This window comes from Salminus brasiliensis, chromosome 13 (genome assembly GCF_030463535.1).
Source record: "Salminus brasiliensis chromosome 13, fSalBra1.hap2, whole genome shotgun sequence".
NCBI lineage: Eukaryota > Metazoa > Chordata > Actinopteri > Characiformes > Bryconidae > Salminus > Salminus brasiliensis.
In genome coordinates, this window is record NC_132890.1 from 2,554,704 (window position 1) to 2,578,268 (window position 23,565).

Below are 23,565 nucleotides of genomic sequence, written 5' to 3' on the forward strand. Positions count from 1 at the left end.
TAATATGAACATTACAATGGAAATACAGATCACATCACATGTTGGCTGATATGGAGATTAGTAGTAGAATACTTTAAACTTGATACGACTAACACTTTTCATTTGCATGCACACTTCCACGGGCTGAGATGGCTCTGTTGATTTACTCTGCTCTCACCAGGAGCCACTTCATACTGAACTTTAGCTGCCAGGTCTCAGAGATCCATTGCAACACAGAGAGAGCTATAGCCCAACGTCTTTCACTTTTTCGCTTGACCTGTTTTAATTAAATAAATATTTAAAGTTTGGACCATTTCATGGACAGATCAAGATATTAGGGATGCCCTGATCCCATCCAGTGGGCCGATTCAAGCATATCTCAATGGATCAGGTATTGGCTATTTTAATCCACTGGACGTGGACGTTCTCAGAAGGTAAATAAAAGAGAAGTTAGAGCTTACGCCAGGCTGGATATGGTAGGATATGACGGAGAATGTGAACCTGACCTGATAGCGCCCAGTGCGTATACTATGACATTTTCCTGAAGGTAGCAGACAGACAGCTTTACAGACATTTAGTTCTGGAGTGTATTTACTGTTGAATCATTCATTCAGAAAAAGAAAAGCTTGTCTGCATGTGCAGTGTCATGGTTAATCCGATTATTTTGTTTATTGATTTACTTTTTGAAGAGAGGATAAAGCGAAAAGCTACATTTATATGATTTATGCCATGAAAATGATCGAAAGTTTGACCACAGTACATATAGTTCCCAATAATGTAGTCATGCAGTAATCTGTATGTAATAAGGACAGCTTTTTTTAAAATGTGTGTGTCCTGTTTAAAGTCCTATTGGAATGACTTTTAATATTAGTTTTTTTTATATGTAATTATTATTAATGTATTTCATTTAATTATATTTATATTTATTTTAGAATATAAGAAACATTACCTACAAAAATTATTTCACATTTTGGCAACAACAAGAAATTTTAAAATGCTGAATAATAGGATGTATTTATCATTAATTTCTTCTAAGTAATATATTAACGGATATAAATGTTACTATAACTTTATTCTTAATTATCTACAGCTTTTTTATAATTTCTGAATTTTCTACTCCTTTGTTTATTATTCAGAAAAAAACATCTACATCATTTTTTACATTTCAGATTCTCAGTTTCCTACAAATGCTTTGACGTCTATTGAGCTCTATAGAAATAACATATTAGCATAATTGAATCTGTATTTAAATGAGAATTATATTATCAAATATTATAGTACAGTTTTTCAGCCTGTCTGTAATATATTAGTATATTGGAGCACTGACATCTCTCTCTGCCCTCATTCCTCGACAGTACCTGCAGCAGTCTGAGGCCAGTGTGTCGGATGGTGGCTGGCTGCACTGTGTGCTGTGTGATTACTCCACCCAAAACAGCCTCAGCCTCGTGCAGCACTCCAATTCGTTGAGTCACCAGAGAGGGGAAGGATTATTACGACTACAGCGAATCCAGAAAGGCTTAAAGGATGAAGAGGAGGAGCTTGGTGCCATCTTTAAAATCAGAAAGTGTCCTGCTCAAGAAAACGGTAAGAGCGAGAAATGCATGGCCTGTCCAGGATCCCTCCTGTAGATCAAAAATCCAGCTTTACGAGTAGAGATTTCAGTAGAACGAGCAAATGTTCGGTTTGATTTAGGAAGGTTTCGTCCTGAAAGTCGCGTTTTTTTAAAGATCAGCTTTTGTCTTGTTTTCTGGAAATTGAAGTACTTGTTCAAACTCCTGTGCTGAGAGAACCTTTAACTCCTGCTCTGTTTAGATCCTGTACGTAGTGCGAAATAGCCTAATGTGGGACGTCTGGGCATTAGGGTGGATCGGAAGGTTGCTCCATCCGGATCTGAGATTTGTCACAGGCAATCACAGCTTGTGTTAACCCTTAGTTTCATTGACTTTCATTTTTGCAAATAAAATCTACACCAAGTAAAGTTTAGATGTCCCACTTTAGGCAGTGTCTCGATTTAGAGCAATAGTAAACCTGGAAACCTGGAAACACAGCAGTTGACGTGTGGGGACACCTTTGCTCAATACATTGCACACCAGCTTTCTAAATTGTGTGTATTTAGTGTGTGTGTATATCTATCTATCTATCTATATATATATATATATATATATATATATATATTTTTTTATTTATTTATTATTATTATTTTCCCCCTGCATATTTTACTATCTCTGTAGATATGTTATATATATATTTCATTTTGTTACATTTATTAATAATAATAACTTATTATATATTTATGTTTATTATTGTTTTGTAATCAGATAGTCTACAAAGGATTTCACTGCTAGTTGTACTTTATTTTAATTTGATCATTCAAAAATGTTTTTTTTTTTTTTTTTTTTTAATTATACATTAACCCTACCTGTTCAGAGCATATCTTTGTATTATATTTCCAACAGAAGTGATGTCTTGGTCGGTCTCCCATGTTGTGCTTACCGCCAGAGTCTGCAGCTGTAAAAGATGGCAGAATGGCGGAGGGGGAGGGGCTGAACGGCAAGCAGAAAAACAGCAAATCTGAAAGAAAAGAGAACAAGAGAGAGGGCGGTTATTTACTCCGGGGTAATTGAGAGAAGCTGGTGGTAGAGTCAATTAGCATTTGGTTCAAACCCCAAATCAGCTCAGCTAATGACTTAAACAATAGCTCGATTCCTGAACTCGGTCAGCTAGAGAGGGAGAGAGAGAGAGAGAGAGAGAGAGAGAGAGAGAGAGTGGGGATGAGAGTGAGAGATTTTTGTAGAGAATGGCAGGAATTGATTGTGTTAATTTATCTGCCAATAATCAGGCTTGTTACATCCTCACTGCCCACAAGGAGGCCTTGCTTGGGGTGGTGGCCAATCAATGCAGCCGATAAAGGCCTCACCCACTAACGAGCAATGAGTTAATTAATGCTATCCAATTAATCTCTGAAGGGAGCAAGAGAGCAGAAGAGCCAGAGCAGTAGAGACTACCCTCACGTTCAGATTCCTCGAGTTTCTACAGTCTTTCTTACCGTCTGTCCTCTCCAGGGTTAGTCATCTAGATGGCTAAAGATGACATGTTGTTCAGAACAGACCCAGACCTCTTCAGAAATAGTTGTCTTTATGAGGGTCTTCCGGAACCTCATAAAGAACCGCAGATGTTCCTACAACCAGAGCAGCCAGAGAAGGTTTTTTGACTACATTTGATTTGAATGTGGATTAGTTTAATACACAGAAGGTTCTTTGTTCTTCAGGAGGTTCTACAGGTTCTTGATTTGTTATGCCTTTCATCCTTTCCAGTGTGATTCGTCTAGTCGGCTGGAAATGGCATAAAAATGGCAGATGTTTCTACAACAGCTGAAGGGAGCAGGAGAGCAAGAGCAGTTCATGTTCCAATCCCTGGAGGTAGATTTGTAGGTTTTCACGAAGCAGCTTTTAATCCGAGTGTTTAATTCTAACTGCATTCGCTTAAAACCATCTGTAGAATACATTTCTTTTGTTCTACAAAGGCATTCTTTGTTCTACAGAAGTTTTTTTTGATCTTCAGAAGGTTCTGCAGAAAGTTCTTGCTTTGTTATACCTTCTATTCTTTCCAGTGTGATTCATCTAGCTGGCTGGAGATGAAAGCATGCACCTATCACTGAGAACAAACCCAGACCCCATGGTGGTCTTCAGGAACTACTAGATGTTCCCTCAACATTTTCTTGTTCTCCCATCACCATAGAAACACAAGTCTGACACATGAGATGAGCCAATGACATGCAGAAAAAAAAGGTGTGCTTGAGGTTTGCCTGTCACTCAGCTTCTATTGTGACACTCTTGGCTGTTGGAGTGTGAGCCTCCAGCTGGAAGCTGTGAGAGGTGCTAAGTGACCGGCTGTACTGAGTCTTTTAGTGAAGAGGCGGCTGAATAAACAGTGCTGGAGTGGATCACTGTGTCTCAATGGCTCGCTATTGATCTCTGTAGGAACACCAGGGCATTCCCTAATTTATAATCAATAACAGATCAATGCTGCCAAGCATTTGTATACTGATCTCCGAGCCGAGCAGGAAGTGCTGATGAGGTGTGTGCTGAGAGTGTGTATGGAGTCTGTTAGCGCGTGTGAGTGCATTTTATCACTTCATTATTGGCTGGGTTGACCTCGCCGCCCCGGCGTGGATTCATCTGCTCTTTCTGCACGCCAGATGGAAGCGAGGCAGAAGCTTTGCAGAGCTTTGATTACGGGAGTTTAATCAGTATGGCAGCCTTTACATTTACATTCATTTTATAAAATGTTTTTGTTTGTTTGTGATTTTGTGATTTAGATGTGTGTAAAAAAAAAACATTTGCTGATGTGGATCCGTCTGATCTTTCTTCACGCCTGATGGAAGCGAGGCAGAGGTGCCGTGCAGCTCTTATCATGAGTTTAATCAGTATATCAGTCGTTACATTTATTTTATGGCTGTACGTTTATACATATGGCTTTTATTTTGAAGACACTCTGCTTATCATTTGCATGGAGGAAAAAAAATAACCGTATTCAATGGTAAATACTGTTGCTTTAAATTTCTTACTGCTTGATAAGGGTTAATGGTTTGTAGTACAGGCTTGTTTCTTGCCATTCAGGTGTGTGTATATATATATATATATATATATATATATATATATATATATATATAGGGCAGTATCTGAGCTAAGAGGTATCTTATAAGTCTATACATACTAGCTAGGGATATTTTCAGAGGGTACAGTGAAGTTACTCTGAATTTAATAAAAATAATAATATCACATTTAAAAATATGCTGCACTAAATCCAGTAAAACAGGAGTAATTATTCTCTTTGTAATAAAATATGCAGTTGGTCAGGGTTCTTTAAGCACTGATGATTAAATCCTCGTTACGCTCAGAAAAGTAAATTGTATATCACGGTAACAGAATTTTTCATAATGCGATAAAATATTGTCAAATCGTAAATTATAAAAGTACATATTAAGTAAAAGTTCATATAATACATAAGTTCAGTCCCAGGCTTTACACGTAGGTATTTCATATATGCTGTTATTCACTTACTATATGAATCTTACTTTTTCTAGGAAACTTTCTAGGGATTCACAAATTATATTGCAATCCTATTCATCCAATAACTGCTTTTGAAAAGCATTATCGGTATTGGATAGGGATGGACAATATGGTAAAAATATTAAATCACAATATTTAAAGAATATTTTCACAATCAACAATATTTATTGCAAGTATTACAAAAATACAGTCCCATACAGTATAGGGTTTCAGCGCCGTTATTACAGGACATTCAGTATTGTGTGCTATGTCAAATACATTTTTTTATTTTTATGATATTTTTATCATATTTATTTAGCTGTTTATTGAAAAACATCACAGTATTGTCATTTTCTAAAGGCAATTTTTATCTCCCCGAATTGTTTGTTTACTCCAATCTTGGATACACAGTGCATAATGAATCATCATGTTGGACTTCATCACAATGTTTTTTTCACAGAATTATTTTTTTTTAATATATTTTTTAAATGATTATATATTCTGCCCAGTATTTGATGATGCATTTATGATAATGTATTAATGCAGACTGGTTTCCTGCATTTTATTCATTTGACTGCATTCATAACCCTACAGAAATAGATAGCAGATTTCTTTCTAACGCTAACACTAGATTTAGTCTCTATCTCTGCATCTGTAATCATTTATGTATTTTTGAATATATATTGAAGAAATGTTGACCCACAATTTCCTATATCCCTGCGTTCCTCCTGCCTTCCACTTCCTCCTGTCTATGTCCAAGTAAAAATTCCCAATTACTCAAACCACCGAATTTTAGGCCGGACTCACTCCGTGGTGGGGCTGCCGTTGCGTTCTCCGTGTGTGTGAGAGAGGCTGTGTGTTGTGTGCAGCAGTGCGTTCATAAGCAGAGCGGATTTGACAGTTTCAGGTTATGTGTTCTGTGTTTATGGCTGTGTAGGTCTGATAGGAAATCAATAGCAAGTCTGTCAGGATAATTGGTGTTCAGCTGGCCGCTCCCTCCTTCCTTCTTTCTCTTTGTCATAATCACCCTCTCTGAGAACCACTAGCAGATACCTCAGCTGTGCTTTGATTGGTCTGTTATGACAACCCTTATGGCTTTTTGTCTCCTCTTGCTTCCCCGTCTCTAATCCTCAAACACCTACCCAAATCAGCTCCTCTCCTCCGCTCCCTTCCCCCCGTGAACGTGAACAATTGCTCCGCCAAGAAAGCAGAAAGCCAGAAAGCGGCGAAGGAGAAGGGGACGCTTGGGGTGGGGGGTGGTGAGGTGGGTGGGGGGTGTTGCAGGGAGGCTGGGGGGAGGGCGAGGGGAGGAGGAGTAGGTGGTGTAGTGTGTGTGTGTGTGTGTGTCCTGAGGCACCGTGTCTTGTCCTCCTGCACCCTGGCCAAGGCTTTTAGACACTGAAAAAGAACAACAGGATGAGTATCTCTGCCCTCTTTTGTGAAGGCTTGTTTGGGTCCATGTTCATCTGGCTGCTCTGCGAATGCTCCCTCTTCTGCCTTTCACAATTAATTTATTATTTGCTGGATGTTTATTAATGCTTATGAACGTACTGCACCATAGTATGTTATATTTTCATACTTATAACACATGAATAACATTAAAACAGTGAAAATGGGTAGTAAGTTTGTAAGAAGTCAAAGATTGAAGGTCATATTTAAATATTTATATATTTATGGAGAAAAAATTTATATATATATCATTTTATCAAACGCAGAGAAAATTATGAATTCTTAAGCTGTAATTTTGTATGTTTTTGTAAGTATGTTTTATGTAGATAATGTAGATATAGTGTTTTAATGCCACAAACTATTCTATCATGTTTATTACCCACATTACTTGTTTAAAATTATAATTCCAGGATATGATTTTCTCAGTTTAGTATCTCATATTTAGTATTTATTTTTATTATTTTTGCTATACACATTCTGTATTTTATATCATTTATATCATTTATATCATGTCCATTGACTTTCATTTGAAAAAAATATATATGCATGTATATGTATAGGCACCTAATCCCACCTAATTCTACTGTAGAAGCTCCAGATCTCATCAGAACAGATAAAGCAGCTGAACATAAATCCAGTAAAAAGGAGAAACAAGAGCTTCTCATTCTGAAGAAAGAAAGTAGTGAGATCTTGTCCGTGAGCTAGTCTGAAGAACAGAGCTCGGTTCCTCCAGGTTTCTCCTGGACGCCCCCCAGTCCAGCCAGCACAGCGTGGAGGATGTGTTCAACTCCATCAGCAGCAGCAGCAGCAGCAGCAGCAGCTCACCTGATTTACCATCATTAAGCCCTGATTTACCTCCAAACCAGGTGTTGATCTGAGGAGAACTCTAAATAACACTAGACTCCATGAGGAGAACTTTGGAGATGTTCTAATGATGAACACAGTGATGGAGAACCACCACCACTTTCTGTAGGAGTGTTATTATTAGTGTTTATTGTAATATCAGTGTTTTACTGCTTTTTATTTCTGGATTTACAGTCGTTACAGTAACACGTTTTCATAAATTCCTTATTCTGCGTGAGGAGAATAAATCTGACAATAAAGCGGCTGTGTAAAACGGGCCGGCCCTTTTTAAGATCGTTTTTAAAGGCTGCTAAGCCTGTTATGCCATTTTCAAAGCCTTAACTGTTCCTCCAATTTGTGCAGTGAAATGGACTGAGTGAGTGACCCTCCTGACCTCTGCAGCATTATCTCCCTTCTGTGACTTTCAAACCCCCCGTCGGTCAGATGAAGCACTGCTGACATGACTGAGCTTCAGCTTTTCTTTCGCTCCATCTCTCTCTCCTTCCCCCCCTTGTCTCCCTTTTAGGACGCAGTGAAAAGCAGTAGCTTGTCTATATAATTTGCTGCTGTAGCCTGTGTGCATATGTGTGTGTGTGAAGCCTGTCCCTGATAGCGTAGGGTGACCCCTATAGGTTAGAATGGGATTATACACTCTTTCAGTACGCAAAGACAAAGAGAGTCAGTGATGCTCTTCCTCAAACTGACGTGATGTTCCTCAGATCATTCCTCAAATCCAGAAACACTCGCACAACTACGGGTGGAAATTCAGTGCAAATAAACGCTGTTTACAGGTTACGCTGTTAACCTTCTCTCTTTCTCTACCCCTTTCCTTAGGAGATGTGAATGAGATGGAGTCACCCACTGAGATTACTGCTGACCAGGAGGGGCAGACCAAACAGGCAGACGGAGAGGGGGAGGAAACAGGTCAGAAATATATCTAAGCAGCTTTTCCTACTCATTTATCACAGGCTTGGATCTCTGACAGTACAGAAGCTGTTTGAAATCTGATTATAGGTGGCTTTTAAGTGGAGCAGGAGATGCTCGCCTTCTTCATCTTCTTGAAAATGTGTGTGTTTTTTAGAAACATCCATTCATGGAGAAAGGAGACAGAGTGAGTCCTGTGCCAGTCCCAAACGCCCCCTTTCTGCATCTGGAGAGAGTGATGAGTCTCCACCTACAAAACGACCTCGAGCGCAGGATGATATCTCCTCAGAGCAGGTTAGATCTGAGGCCACTGATCACATACCTGACTACCTACCTACTTACCAAAGGCTTGCATCTGTCTGTCTATCTATTAATATATCTATCCATCTATCTATCTGTCTATATGTCTGTCTGTCTGTCTGTATCTATCTGTCTATCTATCTATCTATCTATCTATCTGTCTGTTTGTCTATCTGTCTATCTATTTAGCAGCATTCTTATCTATCTACCCTCTCACTCCTCCACCTACTTTACCCTCCTACCCACCAACCAGCCCACCTACCTAATCACCCATCCACTCACCCACCTACTGATGGCTGCCCACCGCACTGTCTATCTGTTTACCTACAAAAGACTGTCACAAGTTCAATAAATTGCAGTGAATGTGATAATCTATTCTATGTCATCCAAGCAGTTATTCATGTTTAGTTGTTACAGTACTGTGTCTGATTCCGTACCAAAAGAATAAATCTGAAGATATACCGACTGCATTAAACAGACCAGTCCTTTTACTGAAAATCTGTAATGCTATTACTGTTCCTGCAATTTGTGGAAGGGAGTGACCCTCCTGACCCCTGCAGCATTGTCTCCCTCCTGGATCTTCATTAAAGCTGTGCCAAATCCAGCTCTAACATTTGAGAAGGTAAAAATGTCTTATTTTCATCACGAACTGACCCGCTTCCCTCTCTCTCTCGCTCCTCAGCTGCGGCAGTGCCCGTTCTGTCGATTCTGTCATGCTGATATCACCCGTCTGAGGAGTCATGTAATGATCCAGCATGCTGTGCAGCCCACTCTCCGCTGCCCGCTGTGCCAGGACACCCTGCGCAGCGTTGCTCTGCTGCGCACTCACCTCACACACCTGCACAGCGTCACTGCAGACTGCACACAGAAGCTCATCAACACGGTGAGTGTTGTCAAATCACATCAAACCAACGTTTATTTGTCACATGCGGAGGCATGAGCGGCACAACCAGCAATGAAACGCTAAGAATAATATATATACGTACACCGATCAGCTTTATCAGACTAGCTCACCAACAAGATCTCACTACTTTCTTTCTTCAGAATGAGAAGCTCTTGTTTCTCCTTTTTACTGGATTTATGTTCACCTGCTTTATCTGTTCTGATGAGATCTGGAGCTTCTACTGTAAAACTCTCTCACTGCTGCTGAGAGTAATGGGATTGAGGTGTATCCCAATTATGCTTAAGGAATGAGCCGAAATGCTCCGGGCCCTACAGTGTAATATCACAATACTTTAGCCAGTATGCTGCAGCAGTGTACAGATAGTGCTGGTAGGAGAGCTGTGGCTTAAATGAGCATATAATGGAATGGGTTCAATATCTAAACCATGCAATTAATTAAGTAATCATTCTTATTTATAATGTACGTTTGGCTTAAAACCAGCGCACAGTACACATTTATAATAAACCGCATCTCATCCTGCAGTGGCCGTATTTACTTATTTCCATCTATCTGTGCTAATTCACTTGGCAGATTCCAGTCCACCAGGCTTGTTTTTTAATGTAACAGTCCAACAACTGTTGGTGCGAGTGCTCATTTGTCTTTCATTTGCATGTTTCCTTTTTTCTGCTTCATGTATTCATCTCCCACCCCCCTCCCTCCTCCCGTATCACCCCCCCTTTCCCCTTCCCCTTCCCCTTCACGACGTCACTTTGTCTGAGATAGGGTAATGAAAATAATTGAGCTTCATTAGTCCGGATCTGGTGCTAGGTGGTCTTCGTTATGAACTGTGCTTCCCAATTATGTGGTCTAAATTAAATGTGACCTTGAGAAGGTCTCTGTGCTTGCCTCCTGTCCTCTAATGAAGCACCTTCCTGAAATGGTGTGCTTTGTGATGGAAATGGCAGCCATTTTGTTTTGTTGCGTGCCTCTCTCAGCCGCTCGGCGTCTGAATGCCTTTTCCGCCTCACAGATTGGCTGATTTGCTCATTTTAGAATTGAGAGGATCGAGGAAGAGTGCAGGGAAATAATGTGGCTTTTTGATCCAGGGCTGGCTGAGCACATTGTAAAGGACTTGGGAGGGCTTCCCGTCACTCTTAACCTGTGATCTCTCCTAAATGACTGCAGATACACTCCCGGTCAGACGTTTTAGAGCATCCCGAATTTTTCCACTTTAGATATTATATATTTTTTTACCAGTAAACTGTCAGGGCTTCTGAGGAAAAATGAACTAAACAATAATGTAAACAGTAAAAAGGGCTCATTAGGTAGTAATTGCATGAAAACTTACAGCTGCTCTGTATTAATGGAAGTAAATTAAGCTTTAAAAATTGATGCAACCAAGCCCATTATCTGTATAAAAGCAGTGTTGGGACAGGCTGTGTTACTACACTGTCTACCTCAGTATTTACCAACACTGCACATTCAGGCTCTGAGTTTGGGGAGGACCGTCTCCCACACCATCAGAAGACTCTTGGAAACTGGGGGAAGCTGAAGAGGTCTGGTACAGGAAGAGGTCTAAACCCACAGCAGCATCAGAAGACCAGTTTCTGAGAGTCAGCAGCAGCAGCAGCAGCTTCTTGTGTGATGGACGGCTCGCGTGACCACACCTTGTAGCTCAGCAGCTTAACACTGGAGCAAGTCTCAGCTTCAGCTGTGAGGAGGAGAAGACCTGGAGCTGCAGGGTTGACTGCAGGTGGAGTGGCAGTAAGACAGGCAGTGCTGAGACGGTAGAATAAGAAAAGCAGGCTGGCCCGAGCTGAGCAGCCTTAAAAAACTTTGGGGGTGTTCTCAAACTTTTGACCGGTAGTGCACATTACCCGTCCCTACTCGTCCAGTGTGCTGTGTCTAAAATGTGTGTATATGTGTTGTACCGGGTGATAAATCACAGGTGATTGCAGAGAGATGAGATTTTGGTGTGTAATAAACCTTCCCTTCCTCATAACCAGGTCATTGCCTCAGATGTGCTGCCGGAGAAGATGTTCCTACCAGTGCAAGATTCCAGTACAGAGCAGGTGAAGGCAGATTCCAGCTGCAATGGAACAAAGACACTTGATGGTAAGTAGAACTCCAGCCTGCCCTGATAGCCATCAAGATCAAGGCTAATAATATAAGAAGTCTACACAGCCATAGCTCATCAGAATATTGCACACCTACCTAATGGTGGGAGTAACCACCCTTGCCTTGAGTGACACTAGCAAGACAACATTGCATGGGCTGTATCAGGTGAGGGAAGGTCCATTATAGGGGTCAGCTGCTTCACAGTGGAGCGTTGATTGCTCTGAACCGCTCACCAGAGTCGTCGTTCCTCTCTGGTATCACTGGCCTGTGGGGCACCACTGTTATACCCCTTCACTACGGCGTCTCTAGAACATTCCATGAAGTTATCGAGAGTGTCAGAGCTGCTACCACTCTTCACACACTGTTACAGTCATATCAGAATTAAGGAACGTGATTTGATCGATGTCCAAAAGGGCATGGTAATAAGGTGCCGATGAAGGGTGGTAGCCACTTTTTGGCATGTTCTGGCCTCGCCAAGCCAGGGGTGGTTATTCCAACTATTAGGTAGAAGGTCATATCATAGCCCAGCTTTAATTTAGTGATATTTAATGTCTGTATTGGACAAACTTAGCAGCTACAGGCATTTTTATACAGTTTCTCCATTTGAATGGACCAAACGTAATTGACCTGAAACATGATCTTAAATAAAGGTGTCATGTTTAGTGTTTGGTCAATGACCGCTTGCAATTTATGACCCGTAGACTTGACTAGATGCTGGGTGAAGATCAGTGAAGCATACTGTGCAATCATTTGTAGTCAATTCTTGTTTTGGAGACTAAGTTCAGTGCAGTTCACACTGAAAAATGGGTGTTTTGGAAATGATCTAGTGAAGTCTATATACACTGATCAGCCACAACATTAGCACCATTGACTGGTGAAGTGAAAAACATTGGTGTGTGGTAGCTGGGCAGCTTTAGGACATTTTCCTGATATCCATTTGGCGTTTTTAGTTTTGGCTAATTTAGTTGGATTAAGAATGGTTAATATGCATTGATACACTAATACACTGCATAATACATCCTAAACAATCCACCTAAAGAGTAATAGGCTACTGTACCAATGTCATCAGTTCTGTCAGTCTAATTTCCCTACTATCATTAGTAGAAAATCTTTAAAAGTTAAAAGTGGTAGTTGCTATAAGCACACTTTATATTTATGCTTGTTTGTTTGTGAAGGTGAAGGTGAAGGTGACCTGGATAGAATGGCTGTGTGTCAACCAGAGGTATCCAAAAGTGAAAAGCAGCCATTGGAAGATGCAGAATCCACCAAGGAAAACACTGCTGCCTTCCCTTGCTGGCAGAAAGGCTGTAACAAAGTGCTTACGTCATCCAGTGCTCTCCAGACGCACTTTAACAATTTCCACAGCCAGAAGCCTCAAAATCCGATTTCTGATCGCCACGTCTACAAGTACCGTTGCAGTCAGTGCAGCCTTGCCTTTAAAACTGCAGAAAAACTGCAGCTGCATTCGCAATACCATGCCATCAGGGCCGCCACCATGTGCTGCCTCTGCCATCGCAACTTCCGCACCCTGCAGGCCCTGCAGAAGCACTTGGAGACCAGTCACCTGGAGCTCAGTGAGGCCCAACTGCAGCAACTCTGTGGCAGCCTGCTAATGACTGCAGACCTCCTAGGCACTGAAGGTCAAGGGATTGGTGAAGAGCAGGGAACACTCGAAGAGGAGAGAGCGAAGGACGATGAGGAAAGCGACACCGAGGAGAAAGTAAGCTGCCCTGCCGACGGTGACGTGGGTTTAGGTCGAGAAGAGGTTGAACCCAATTCGAAACCTTCTGTAGTTCCTCTCAGAAAAGGCCCAAACCTTTCAACAGAGAAGTTCCTGGATCCATCGAGACCTTTCAAATGCACGGTCTGCAAGGAATCCTTCACACAGAAGAACATCCTCTTGGTACACTACAACTCAGTCTCACACTTGCACAAGGTCAAGCGTTCTGTGCAGGATTCTTCTACTGGCTTGCCAGAGACCGTCAGCAGCAACACCACCACCACCACCACTGACCACAAACCCTTTAAGTGTAGCATTTGCAATGTAGCCTACAGTCAGAGCTCCACCTTAGAGATCCACATGCGATCCGTCCTGCATCAAACCAAAGCTCGCGCGGCCAAACTTGACTCCTCAGGAGCGAACCCAGCTTCTGTTAACTCTATGCTTGGTAAGGCAGTTCCCCTATCTGGCAGTGCAACAGCCAGCTCCCCCACAGCCTCGAAAGCCTCCTTGAGCGCTATGACCAATGCAGGTGTCACTTCCTCAGCTCTCAGCCAGCCGCATTTGAACCACCAACAAGTCCCCGAACACGGCGTGTCATCGAGCCAAAATGCCTGCCATTCCTCAACAAGTGAAGAGAGTAAGAATAAACACTTAGTAGATATGATGGCTTCAACGACAAAGCAGCAGCAGAAGCTACTGCAACAGCAGCAACAGCAGTTAGTGCAGGCCCAAGCTCAGATCCAACAGGAGCTCCAAAAGAAGGCAGCCCTCCTTCAGTCACATTTGTTCAATCCAGCACTTCTTCACCACTTCCCCATCACAGCTGACGCTCTCCTTCCACTGCAGCAGCAACAGCAGCTGCTTCTTCCTTTTCTCATCCCAGGAGGGGAATTCCAGATGAATCCTGAGCTAAACCTAAAAGGCTCAGGGATAAACATTAGCACAGCAAAAGCTTTAACATCAGAAGATTGCTCTGAGTCAGCCCAACAGGCTAGCCTTTCATCTTCCTCTAAACAGACACTAAATGGAGATGTATCTCATACTCCTCACCAGTCACTCTCTGTGGCTCCTGAGAAGAAACTTCCTGTTCCTCAGCAAGCTAATGCACAGATATTGTCCCTTGATCCCGAGAGTAACAAAGGCATGGATGCACAAAGCAATAACAAAGCAACAAGTGAGGTGCGTGATTCGAGCTCTCATGGTAATACCAATCTTTTTAAAGCACAAGAAGACCTTGACGATGAGGTTTCCAGCAGCGGAGATGTTTTCACAGAGCTGATTCCACCACGGGTAGCTCATGATGCTCCTGGAAATGTCTCAAAAGCTTTGCTGGAGAACATAGGGTTTGAGTTAGTCATGCAGTTCAATGAAAACAAGCAGCAGGGTCAGAAACATGAGCCTGAGGTCCTACCAAATGAAGAGACGATGTCCAACGCCAAAGAGGTGCACGATTCAGAGGTCTTGGGGAAGCTAGGATGCAAATCCTGCGGGAAGCTTTTTTCAAACGCATTGATTTTGAAGAGCCACAAAGAGCACATTCATCAGTCCATCTTTCCAATACAGTCATTAGAGAAATTTGCCAAAGACTACAGAGAAAAATACGACAGACTGTTTCCTTGTAAGCCTCCAACTCCCGAGGCTTCTCCCGCTCTACCCTCCCCTGCTTCACCTCCACCTCGTCCCCCTTCAACAGAAACATCTCATCAGAAACCGGTGTCGTCCATTTCCGTTTCAACAACGCCCACTGTTACTCCTCCTGCTGTCTCCACTCCCCAAGTTCCATTAGCTCCAATTCCCCTACCCATCGACTTGTCACTCTTCCCCCAACTCATGATGCATCCCATGCCTCTGCAGGCTCTGCCCCCTCAACTGCCTGTACATCTGCCTTCTGTTGAGACTGGCCTCACTCCTGACCTAACTCAGCTCTATCAGCATCAGTTAACTCCTGCCATGATGCAGCAGCAGGGTAAAAGACCTCGAACTAGGATCACCGATGACCAGCTAAGAATTCTGCGTCAGTATTTCGACATCAATAACTCCCCGAATGAAGACCAAATCCACGAGATGGCCAACAAGTCAGGCCTTCCGCATAAAGTTATAAAGCACTGGTTTAGAAATACACTCTTCAAGGAACGCCAGCGCAACAAGGACTCTCCATACAATTTCAGCAACCCACCCATCACAACACTGGAGGATGTCAAGGTGGACTCCAGGCCGTCCTCTCCGGAGCCTCTACGGCATGAGTATTCTGGGGGAAGGAGGTCTTCAAGAACCAGGTTTACTGACTACCAGCTGAGGGTTCTACAAGATTTCTTTGATGCAAATGCCTACCCTAAAGATGATGAATTTGAGCAACTCTCAGACCTCTTAAATCTTCCCACTCGAGTCATTGTCGTGTGGTTTCAGAATGCCCGGCAGAAAGCTAGGAAGAACTATGAGAACCAGGGAGATGGCGCGAAAGAGAGCGAACAGTTTTCCAACGATCGCTATGTTCGCACCTCGAACAACAACTACGAGTGTAAGAAATGCAGTGTGGTCTTTCCACGCATTTTTGATCTCATCAATCATCAGAAGAAAGTCTGCTATAAAGATGACGATGAGGACGTACTGGGTGACCAAAATGATCTTGTAATAGATCCCAAACCTCCCAGTCCATCAGAATCCACTCCAGCACCCTCCAGCCTTTCAAATTCTACCGAGCCCAACATGGAAGTAAAGTCTGTGGATAAACCGCAGGTAGTCCCTGAGCAGTTGCACAATGATGCCGTCTCTGATTCCCTTGCTGAGGATAACAAACGAGAAGAATCTTGTGACCCTGGTCAATGTGCTGGTAGCTCAAAGCTTGAGGATTCGAATCAAGCCTCAAAGCCTTCTAAGGAGGAGATGCAACAGACTGCAAGTGCTACAGGAACTTGTTCCTCGTCTCCTGTTCAACAAAGCAAGAAATCGAACCCATCAGTCGTCCAGGTAAGTCCCGCGCCGTCCCAGAGCTCTCAAAAGAGTTTCAGCTCTTTGGCGAGTCCTTCTCCTCAGCAACACCTAAAGCCATCACAGCCGGTGACTCCTTACCATTGCATTCAGTGCAAGTTGAGCTTCCCCTCTTTTGAGCATTGGCAGGAGCATCAGCAGATGCACTTCCTTGTTGCTCAGAACCATTTTGTTGCCCCACAGTTCTTAGATCGCCCCATGGACATCCCTCTTATGCTTTTTGATCCGGCGAATCCACTGCTGGCCAGGCAGGTACTTTCTGGAGCTTTTCCACAGATCTCAGCCACTTCACCTTCAGTGGCAGCCATTCCTGACTCCACCATAAACTCATTAAAGAGGAAACTCGAGCAGAAATCAGGAAACGGTCCAGTGGAAAATGACTGGGAGAACAATGGGGACGATCCCCAGCGAGACAAGCGCATGAGGACCACCATCACGCCAGAACAGCTGGAGGTATTATACCAGAAATATCTCCTAGATTCCAATCCAACACGCCAAATGCTTGACCACATTTCTCAGGAGGTGGGCCTCAAAAAACGGGTGGTGCAAGTCTGGTTCCAGAATACTCGAGCCCGTGAAAGAAAAGGCCAGTTTCGTGCTTTAGGCCCAGTACAAGCCCACCGACGTTGTCCGTTCTGCCGAGCACTCTTTAAGGCACAAACTGCCCTCGATGCTCACATACGCTCGCGGCACTGGCATGAAGCAAGGAGTGCAGGATACAGTATGGCGATGTCCGGTGTGACTCCAGATCAGGAAGGCTTGCATTTCAAAATGGATCCTTTTCACCTTTCAAACTGCTCGCAGATGCCAAACCCAGGTGATGCTTCAAGTTGCCCAGAGTCCCCAACAAGTAAAAGCTTAGATCTGTCCTCACATCAGCAGCGTCTGAGTCCAAAGCCACTGAAGGGTGGGGGATTGAATGACTTCGAAGGATCTGTACTTTCGGCCCAAGAGACTTTTGAACGGGGCAAGGTGGATAACTACGAAGTGGCGTCTATGAACGCAGTGCAGAATGGGACCGCAGCTCATGAGGAAAATGACTCTGTTGAGGGAAAACCCAACAGCATCGATCAGTTGTCTTGTAGTTCAGAGAGAGAGGCCTCAGAAAATGAAGACAAGATGTCTTCAGGGCTGGTTAGCCCTGCAATGAGTTTCAGCGCTAAGGATTTTGAAAACGATTTGGTCTTGGATTACAGCGAGAATTCGAGCTTAGCGGACCCTGCCTCTCCCTGTCCTGGAGGATCTCACGGTCAAAGCATCGAAATCGACAAGCATGGCCAAAAGCGCTACCGCACCCAGCTGAGCAATCTGCAAGTGAAAGTGCTCAAAGCCTGCTTCAGCGACTACAAAACCCCCACCATGCTGGAGTGCGAAGCCTTAGGAAATGACATCGGACTGGCCAAGAGAGTGGTACAGGTGTGGTTTCAGAATGCCCGTGCCAAGGAGAAGAAGGCGAAGCTCAGCCTTGCAAAGCAGTTTGGCACCGAGAGCACGTGTACTGAGAGACCCAAGACAGAATGCACTCTGTGCTCGTTGAAGTACAGTGGCTGTCTGTCCGTGCGGGACCATGTGTTCTCCTCACAGCATCTTGCGAAAGTAAAAGAGGCTCTAGGAGGACTAATGGACAGAGAAAGGGAATATGTGGACCCTGCAAGTGTTTGCCAGCCGATGACTCCTCAAGGGATGGAGCGACTAAAGAAGGCAAGTGAGGTCCTGTCGGGCGTTCAGATGCAGTCTGCAGAGACTACAGGGGGTTTTGCTCACAGTGCCCCTCAGTATTTAAACTCGCCCACTGCTACTGTGCCTGGGCTCGGCTTCTCTTCCACAAAATCAGGTATTGTGTGCGAACTGTAGTCTCTAGAATTTATATATAGAACTTATATAGAACTTAATTGTGTTCGAAATATGGATGATTCACGATGCTCTTTTTTTTTTTAGATCCCAGCGACGCTCCCGCAAATGGACTGATCAGCAAGCATGTCCCATCCTCTGTGTTAGCTTCCATCGATAAAGACCAAGTCAGCACAACCAACTCTGTCTTAACCCCAAAGACTTCAGAGCTGGCCACACAACTCCAGTTTTCCAAAGAGACTAACTCTGAGAACGACGCCAGTCCCACCGCAAAGCTTGAGAGGGCTCCTGTTGCCAGTGCTACTCATTCCAAGGCTTCCACCGACAAAGAGTCTTTCACACCAGCGACTCCCGCACCGAAACCCGACAAGGAGTATACCAGTGAACCAGCTCAGCTTCAAGCTCCGCAAGCAGCAGGGACCACAGATCAGACTGCCTTGCTCTCAAATCCCCTCCTTCCCTGTCTTATTCCAGGGTTCCCCCCACTCTTCCCTCCTCAGATCCCCACAGCTCTTACTGGAAGCTTTCTGCAGCCCATGTTTGGAATGGAAGGCATGTTTCCATATAGCCCAGTCTTGCCACAGGCTCTAATGGGCCTGTCCCCAGGTTCCATTCTCCAACAGTATCAGCACAATTTGCAGGGCGCTCTGATGCATCACCGGCTGCAGCTCCAACAAAGCAAGCTGCTGCAGCCACCACAGAAAGTGAAAGCTAGCCAAATCTCTGCTCCGGCTTCTTCTCAGGACCTTGCTTATAACAAAGAGCCTGTCGTCCTGGACGCATCCAAACCGGAAGAGAACCAAGGCACTTCATATGGAGGAGGCTCCCCTCCCTTCTCGTCTGGCAGCACCAAGCGGCCGGATGACGGCCTCTTGATCAGCCGGTGTATCGTCTCCAAAGGAACATGCAGGGAGAGAGGTAAGGATGTTGGTCTGTACGACTGCCTCGCCTGTAAGATCTCTCTCCGTGGCAATGAAGAGCTTATCCAGCACCTGGAGGACCCTCAGCACAGACAGAGAGCAGCGGAGCAACCGAATGCCAAAGAGCACGCCTCTCGTCTATTACCTCACGTCAGCCCCTCATCTACCTCGCAGCCAAACCCGCCCAGCGACCAGATATCCCCTCCAGCGTCCCAGCCCGAGCAGTCAGCTCCGGAGAGTTCTTCTGCCAGCTCTTGCACCCGTAGCACTTCAGCGAGTCAGTGTTCCCAAACTCCATCGACCTCTACAGCTTTATCTGGGGCCGCACAACCCTCCCGTACTCCAGCTCCTCCCTCAACTGTTACCTCAAGCCTAAGTGGTCGTCATTCAGAACCAACAGACTCTTCGAACGGGCGTGGTGACGGAGCAGTGGCAGAAGAACAAGAGCAAGAGTCCACGTAGTGTACTGGAGCTTGAAGGCTGAACGCTGACTGTTGGTTGCATCCGTAGCTCTACTTTCGCCTGCCTTGGAACAGACTCCATCGTATTGTAAACAAAGGAAAGTAAAAAAAAAGATAGAAGCAAAAGTAGGAGGACTGGGAGAGAAAGAGCTAAGACGTTAGGTGGAATAAAGGAGGAGAACACCTGAGAGGATAGAAATCCCAGCGCTAATTTGACTGAAAGACTTTTTAAGCGAACTGAATCCTGTGGGATAAAACTTGCATTTCAAATGCTTGTAACCAAAAAAAAGAGAAAAGTGTCAGTAGAATGTTTTCCCATGTCAATATGCTGGTCGACTAAAACTTGAGAATAGGTAAACACTGTTTGGAGACTGAAGAGTGCACAGCTAAAGACTGGAGTAGAACCTAAGATGGTTTTCTGATTACCTAATAACGAACTAACCAAAAGTCTGTTTATTCTTTATTCTATGTTTTAAACACACACACTCTCTCTCTTACACACAAACACACACACACACACACTTACGGAATAATAGAAACTATTGGCTTGCTGAACTAATGTAATGTATTTTAATGTTGTCTACTCTCAGGTCAACATGTATTCCTTTCGTTCCGCTACTGAACACTGGTGTTAAAAACAGAGTAGTTCTGAGTACCAAGAGAAACGAAAAAATCCAAAAGTTAAAGTGTTAGGATTGGAAACTGGGGTTGCTTTTCCTTTATCCTTTTTTATATGGGACACAAAGAGAAATGCAGACTTTAATTGTGAGGAAAAATAATAGTTTTTTTGGGTTTGTTTATTTTTGGGATTGAGTAAAAAAAAAAAAAAAACGAGTGTTAATGATAGATACATGTATTGACATTTTGGTGTTGGTTGAGTAGATTGTTGAATTCAAATGACTTAATTGTATGGTAGATTTAAAAAGAAATGACTTGTATATTTAATTTTTGTACCATCCCAGGCAAAGACACTTGAGGTTGTTTTCAGCCATACCAATGTTGTTAACTTTACAACTTTACCCCCAAATCCTTCCCAACCCACCCTAGCTGAACGTTATTACTGTACGACCTCCTCCCCTCCTGTGCTGAGCCAAGTTAAAGGACCATATCTGTAAACTAGCGCAGATTTAAGTTGTTAGGTTTTTGATTTGTGCACTTAATTCCGACTTTTTTACCCTCTGTACTGGAACTCCTGCTTTTTTACTTTGTCAAAAGTAGTTTCTTATTCTCCTCTTCAACAGAAGTATCTTTTTCCTGAATGTTTCTGCACTTGCCATATGTGGTGACAACAACAATAATGTTACTGATGAAAACAATAATTCCTCACAGTATTGCTTTAAAGGAAAATCCAAAGATAAAGTACCATTGGTGCATACAAAGGATGGGAGTTAAAAAAAAGAAAAAAAAGAAAAAAAAAAGAAAAAAAATACTCTTTATATTTGAGAATAATGTTACTGTTTTTAAGGAATGGGAACCTTTTTAGATGATGGAGCCAGCTATGAGAATACTGTTTAAGAACATTCGTGACCTCATATATAAAACAAACAGAAAACCAAAAACCGCCACGCCTCTCCGCCGAGGGTATGGGACAGCACCGTAGTTCAGCCATTGCAGTTTGTAATATAGATGGAGATTCGTTTGACCTTCTCTGTGACCGGCCTCTCTCTTGACCTTTCTGTCCGTTGGTTTCTCTCCGTGGTTCTTTCTTTATTTTCTCTGGTTTCTGTTCGAAGTGTCCCGGGCTTTTGATTTCTAAGGAAAGACAGTGTGCTGCTAATGTAGTTTTGTATTGATACTAAGATGCATGCTTGATTTTGCTTTCTCGCCGAAGCTTTAACGGCTACACACAGTAGCCCCAAGCCCCGCCTCCACTTCGCTGCAGCTCCGCCCACACTCCAAGACTACTGTGAAGACTGTGAATGAATATCCATTAACCGTGCTCTTCTTCTCTCCTCTTTAAACAACCAATGTTAAAACTGAACCAACTAATGTTGAAAACCAATGATGATGTTATATTTATACAAAGTTTGCATTCCAAATATCACATTTGTTGTTTCAGTGGATTGTTTGTTTGTTATTTTCTTTGTTTGTTTGTTTGTTTGTTTGTTAGTTCATTTGCTTTCTCGCGTTCTCCCGGTTAGGGGAACCGCACTGTGTACGCTCACGCTCATCTCGAGTCTGGACTTGCCGTGAAGGACTCTGTTTACTGTATGTGCTCCTGGAAATGTTGTTACTGTTGCGATCGCCAAATAATGTACATGTTCATTATGCACTTGTGTTGATCACGTGAGTCATTGGGCTAGTGTCTCTCCCGTCCTCTCTTATACAAGCATTCAAATTCAATAAAGTCTGTTTCCTTTTACTACACCATCATTCAGCTCTGGCCCGCAATGCTGTCCTTGGTCCAGCGCCGGTGTGGCAGTCCTGAGAGGGCTTTTTAATATCGTCACTGTCGCGCAAAATAACTACAGTCATTTTTGTTGATATAATGAAAATTTCCTGATGAACCGACCAATAGAAATGCTCAAGATTCTTTTTATATTGACTTCCATTGATCGTTACGAGGTTTTTTTTTCTTCAAGGTCGTGACAGTGACGGTGTTTTACTGCATGTCGTCCTGTATCTCCATGTTTTCCACTTTTGGACATATTGTAAATCTGGCTGTTGTTCTTTGCATTGTGCTTAAAATTTTTATGATGAATCGACCAATAGAAATGCTCCAGAAAGACCTGGATAAAATCTTTTTACACTGACGTCCATTGAAAGTTTTTAAAATTTTTTTACTGCATATTGTCACAGTCATGGAAAAGCCTCGTATCTCCATTTTTGTCGTTTTCCACTTTTTTTTTTAACATAATGTGAATCCGGCTGTTGGTCTTTGCATTGTGCTGAACATTTTCTGATGAATGGACCAATAGAAACGCTCCAGATTTTTTTATATTGACTTCCATTGAAAGTTAAGAGTTTTTTTTCTCAAGGTCGTGATGTTTTACTGCACGTCGTTCTGTATCTCCATGTTTTCCACTTTTTGTCATATTGTGAATCTGGCTGTTGTTCTTTGCATCAGTGTTGTAGGACTGGACCAATAGAAATGCTCTAAAACGTCCGGGATAAAAACATTTTTACAGTCACTTCCGTTGAAAGTAAAAAAAACAACAAAAAAAAACCCTGCATATCGTCATTGTCATGGAAAAGCCTTGTATCTCCATTTTGGACGTTTTCTGCTGTTTACAAGATTGTGAGTCTGGGCGTTGTGATGAAAATGTTGTGATGAATGGACCAATAGAAAAGGCCTGTAGCTGTCATACAAAAACCTTGTATCTCTTTAGAAGAAACTTCACAGACGTTCTTAACGTTTCTATTGGTCCATTCATCACAACATTTTCAGCACAATACAAAGAACAACGTCCAGACTCACATTCTGTTAAAAAGTGGAAAACCACAAAGATGGAGATACAAGGCTTTTCCATGACAGTGACGATATGCAGTAAAAAAAAAATTAAACCTCAACTTAAGTGGAAGTCACTGTAAAAAGATTTTATCCAGGTCATTTTGGAGCATTTCTATTGGTCCATTCGTCATGAAATGACCTGTATATACAATGTAAACAACGGCCAGACTCACCTTTATGGAGTGGAAAATGACAAAAATGGAGATACAGGGTTTTTCCATGACAGTGATGATATGCTGTAAGATATTAAATAGTGAATTTCTGAGTAACATATTTAAGCAGATTTAAAAAAATAAATAAATACATCAAAATATTGTCAGTGTAGGAAGATTTTATCCAGGTCATTTTGGAGCATTTCTATTGGTCCATTCATCACAACCTTCTAAAACAGTGTAAAGAACAACGTCCAGATTCACATTATCACACAAACCTCAAACAGGGAGATACAAAAATGGAGATGCAAGGTTTTTTTGTGACCGTGACGATATCCAGTACCTGCTTAAGACACCCTGCCACCCCGGTCCCATGATCATGAAACTGACATGTATTAAATATACGTGCTATAACTGATATTTACCTCCCTGTGTGATTAGAGGTCAGTGAAGTGGAGGATTTTCCCTTTTC

General features: G+C 42.9%; 1 protein-coding gene across 1 annotated transcript in view; it reads left to right on the forward strand.

The window, feature by feature from the left end:
• zfhx3a (zinc finger homeobox 3a) overlaps positions 1 to 21,852 on the forward strand; it is a 38,119-nt gene extending 16,267 nt beyond the window's left edge. Inside the window, exons 3-9 of the mRNA XM_072695212.1 lie at positions 1,335 to 1,563; positions 8,157 to 8,246; positions 8,404 to 8,540; positions 9,229 to 9,429; positions 11,436 to 11,544; positions 12,723 to 18,092; positions 18,197 to 21,852. Of these exons, the coding sequence (XP_072551313.1) occupies positions 1,335 to 1,563; positions 8,157 to 8,246; positions 8,404 to 8,540; positions 9,229 to 9,429; positions 11,436 to 11,544; positions 12,723 to 18,092; positions 18,197 to 19,491 (7,431 nt within the window). The 3' untranslated portion in view covers positions 19,492 to 21,852. The remainder of the gene's footprint in view (positions 1 to 1,334; positions 1,564 to 8,156; positions 8,247 to 8,403; positions 8,541 to 9,228; positions 9,430 to 11,435; positions 11,545 to 12,722; positions 18,093 to 18,196) is intronic.
• The last annotated feature ends 1,713 nt before the right edge of the window (positions 21,853 to 23,565 follow it).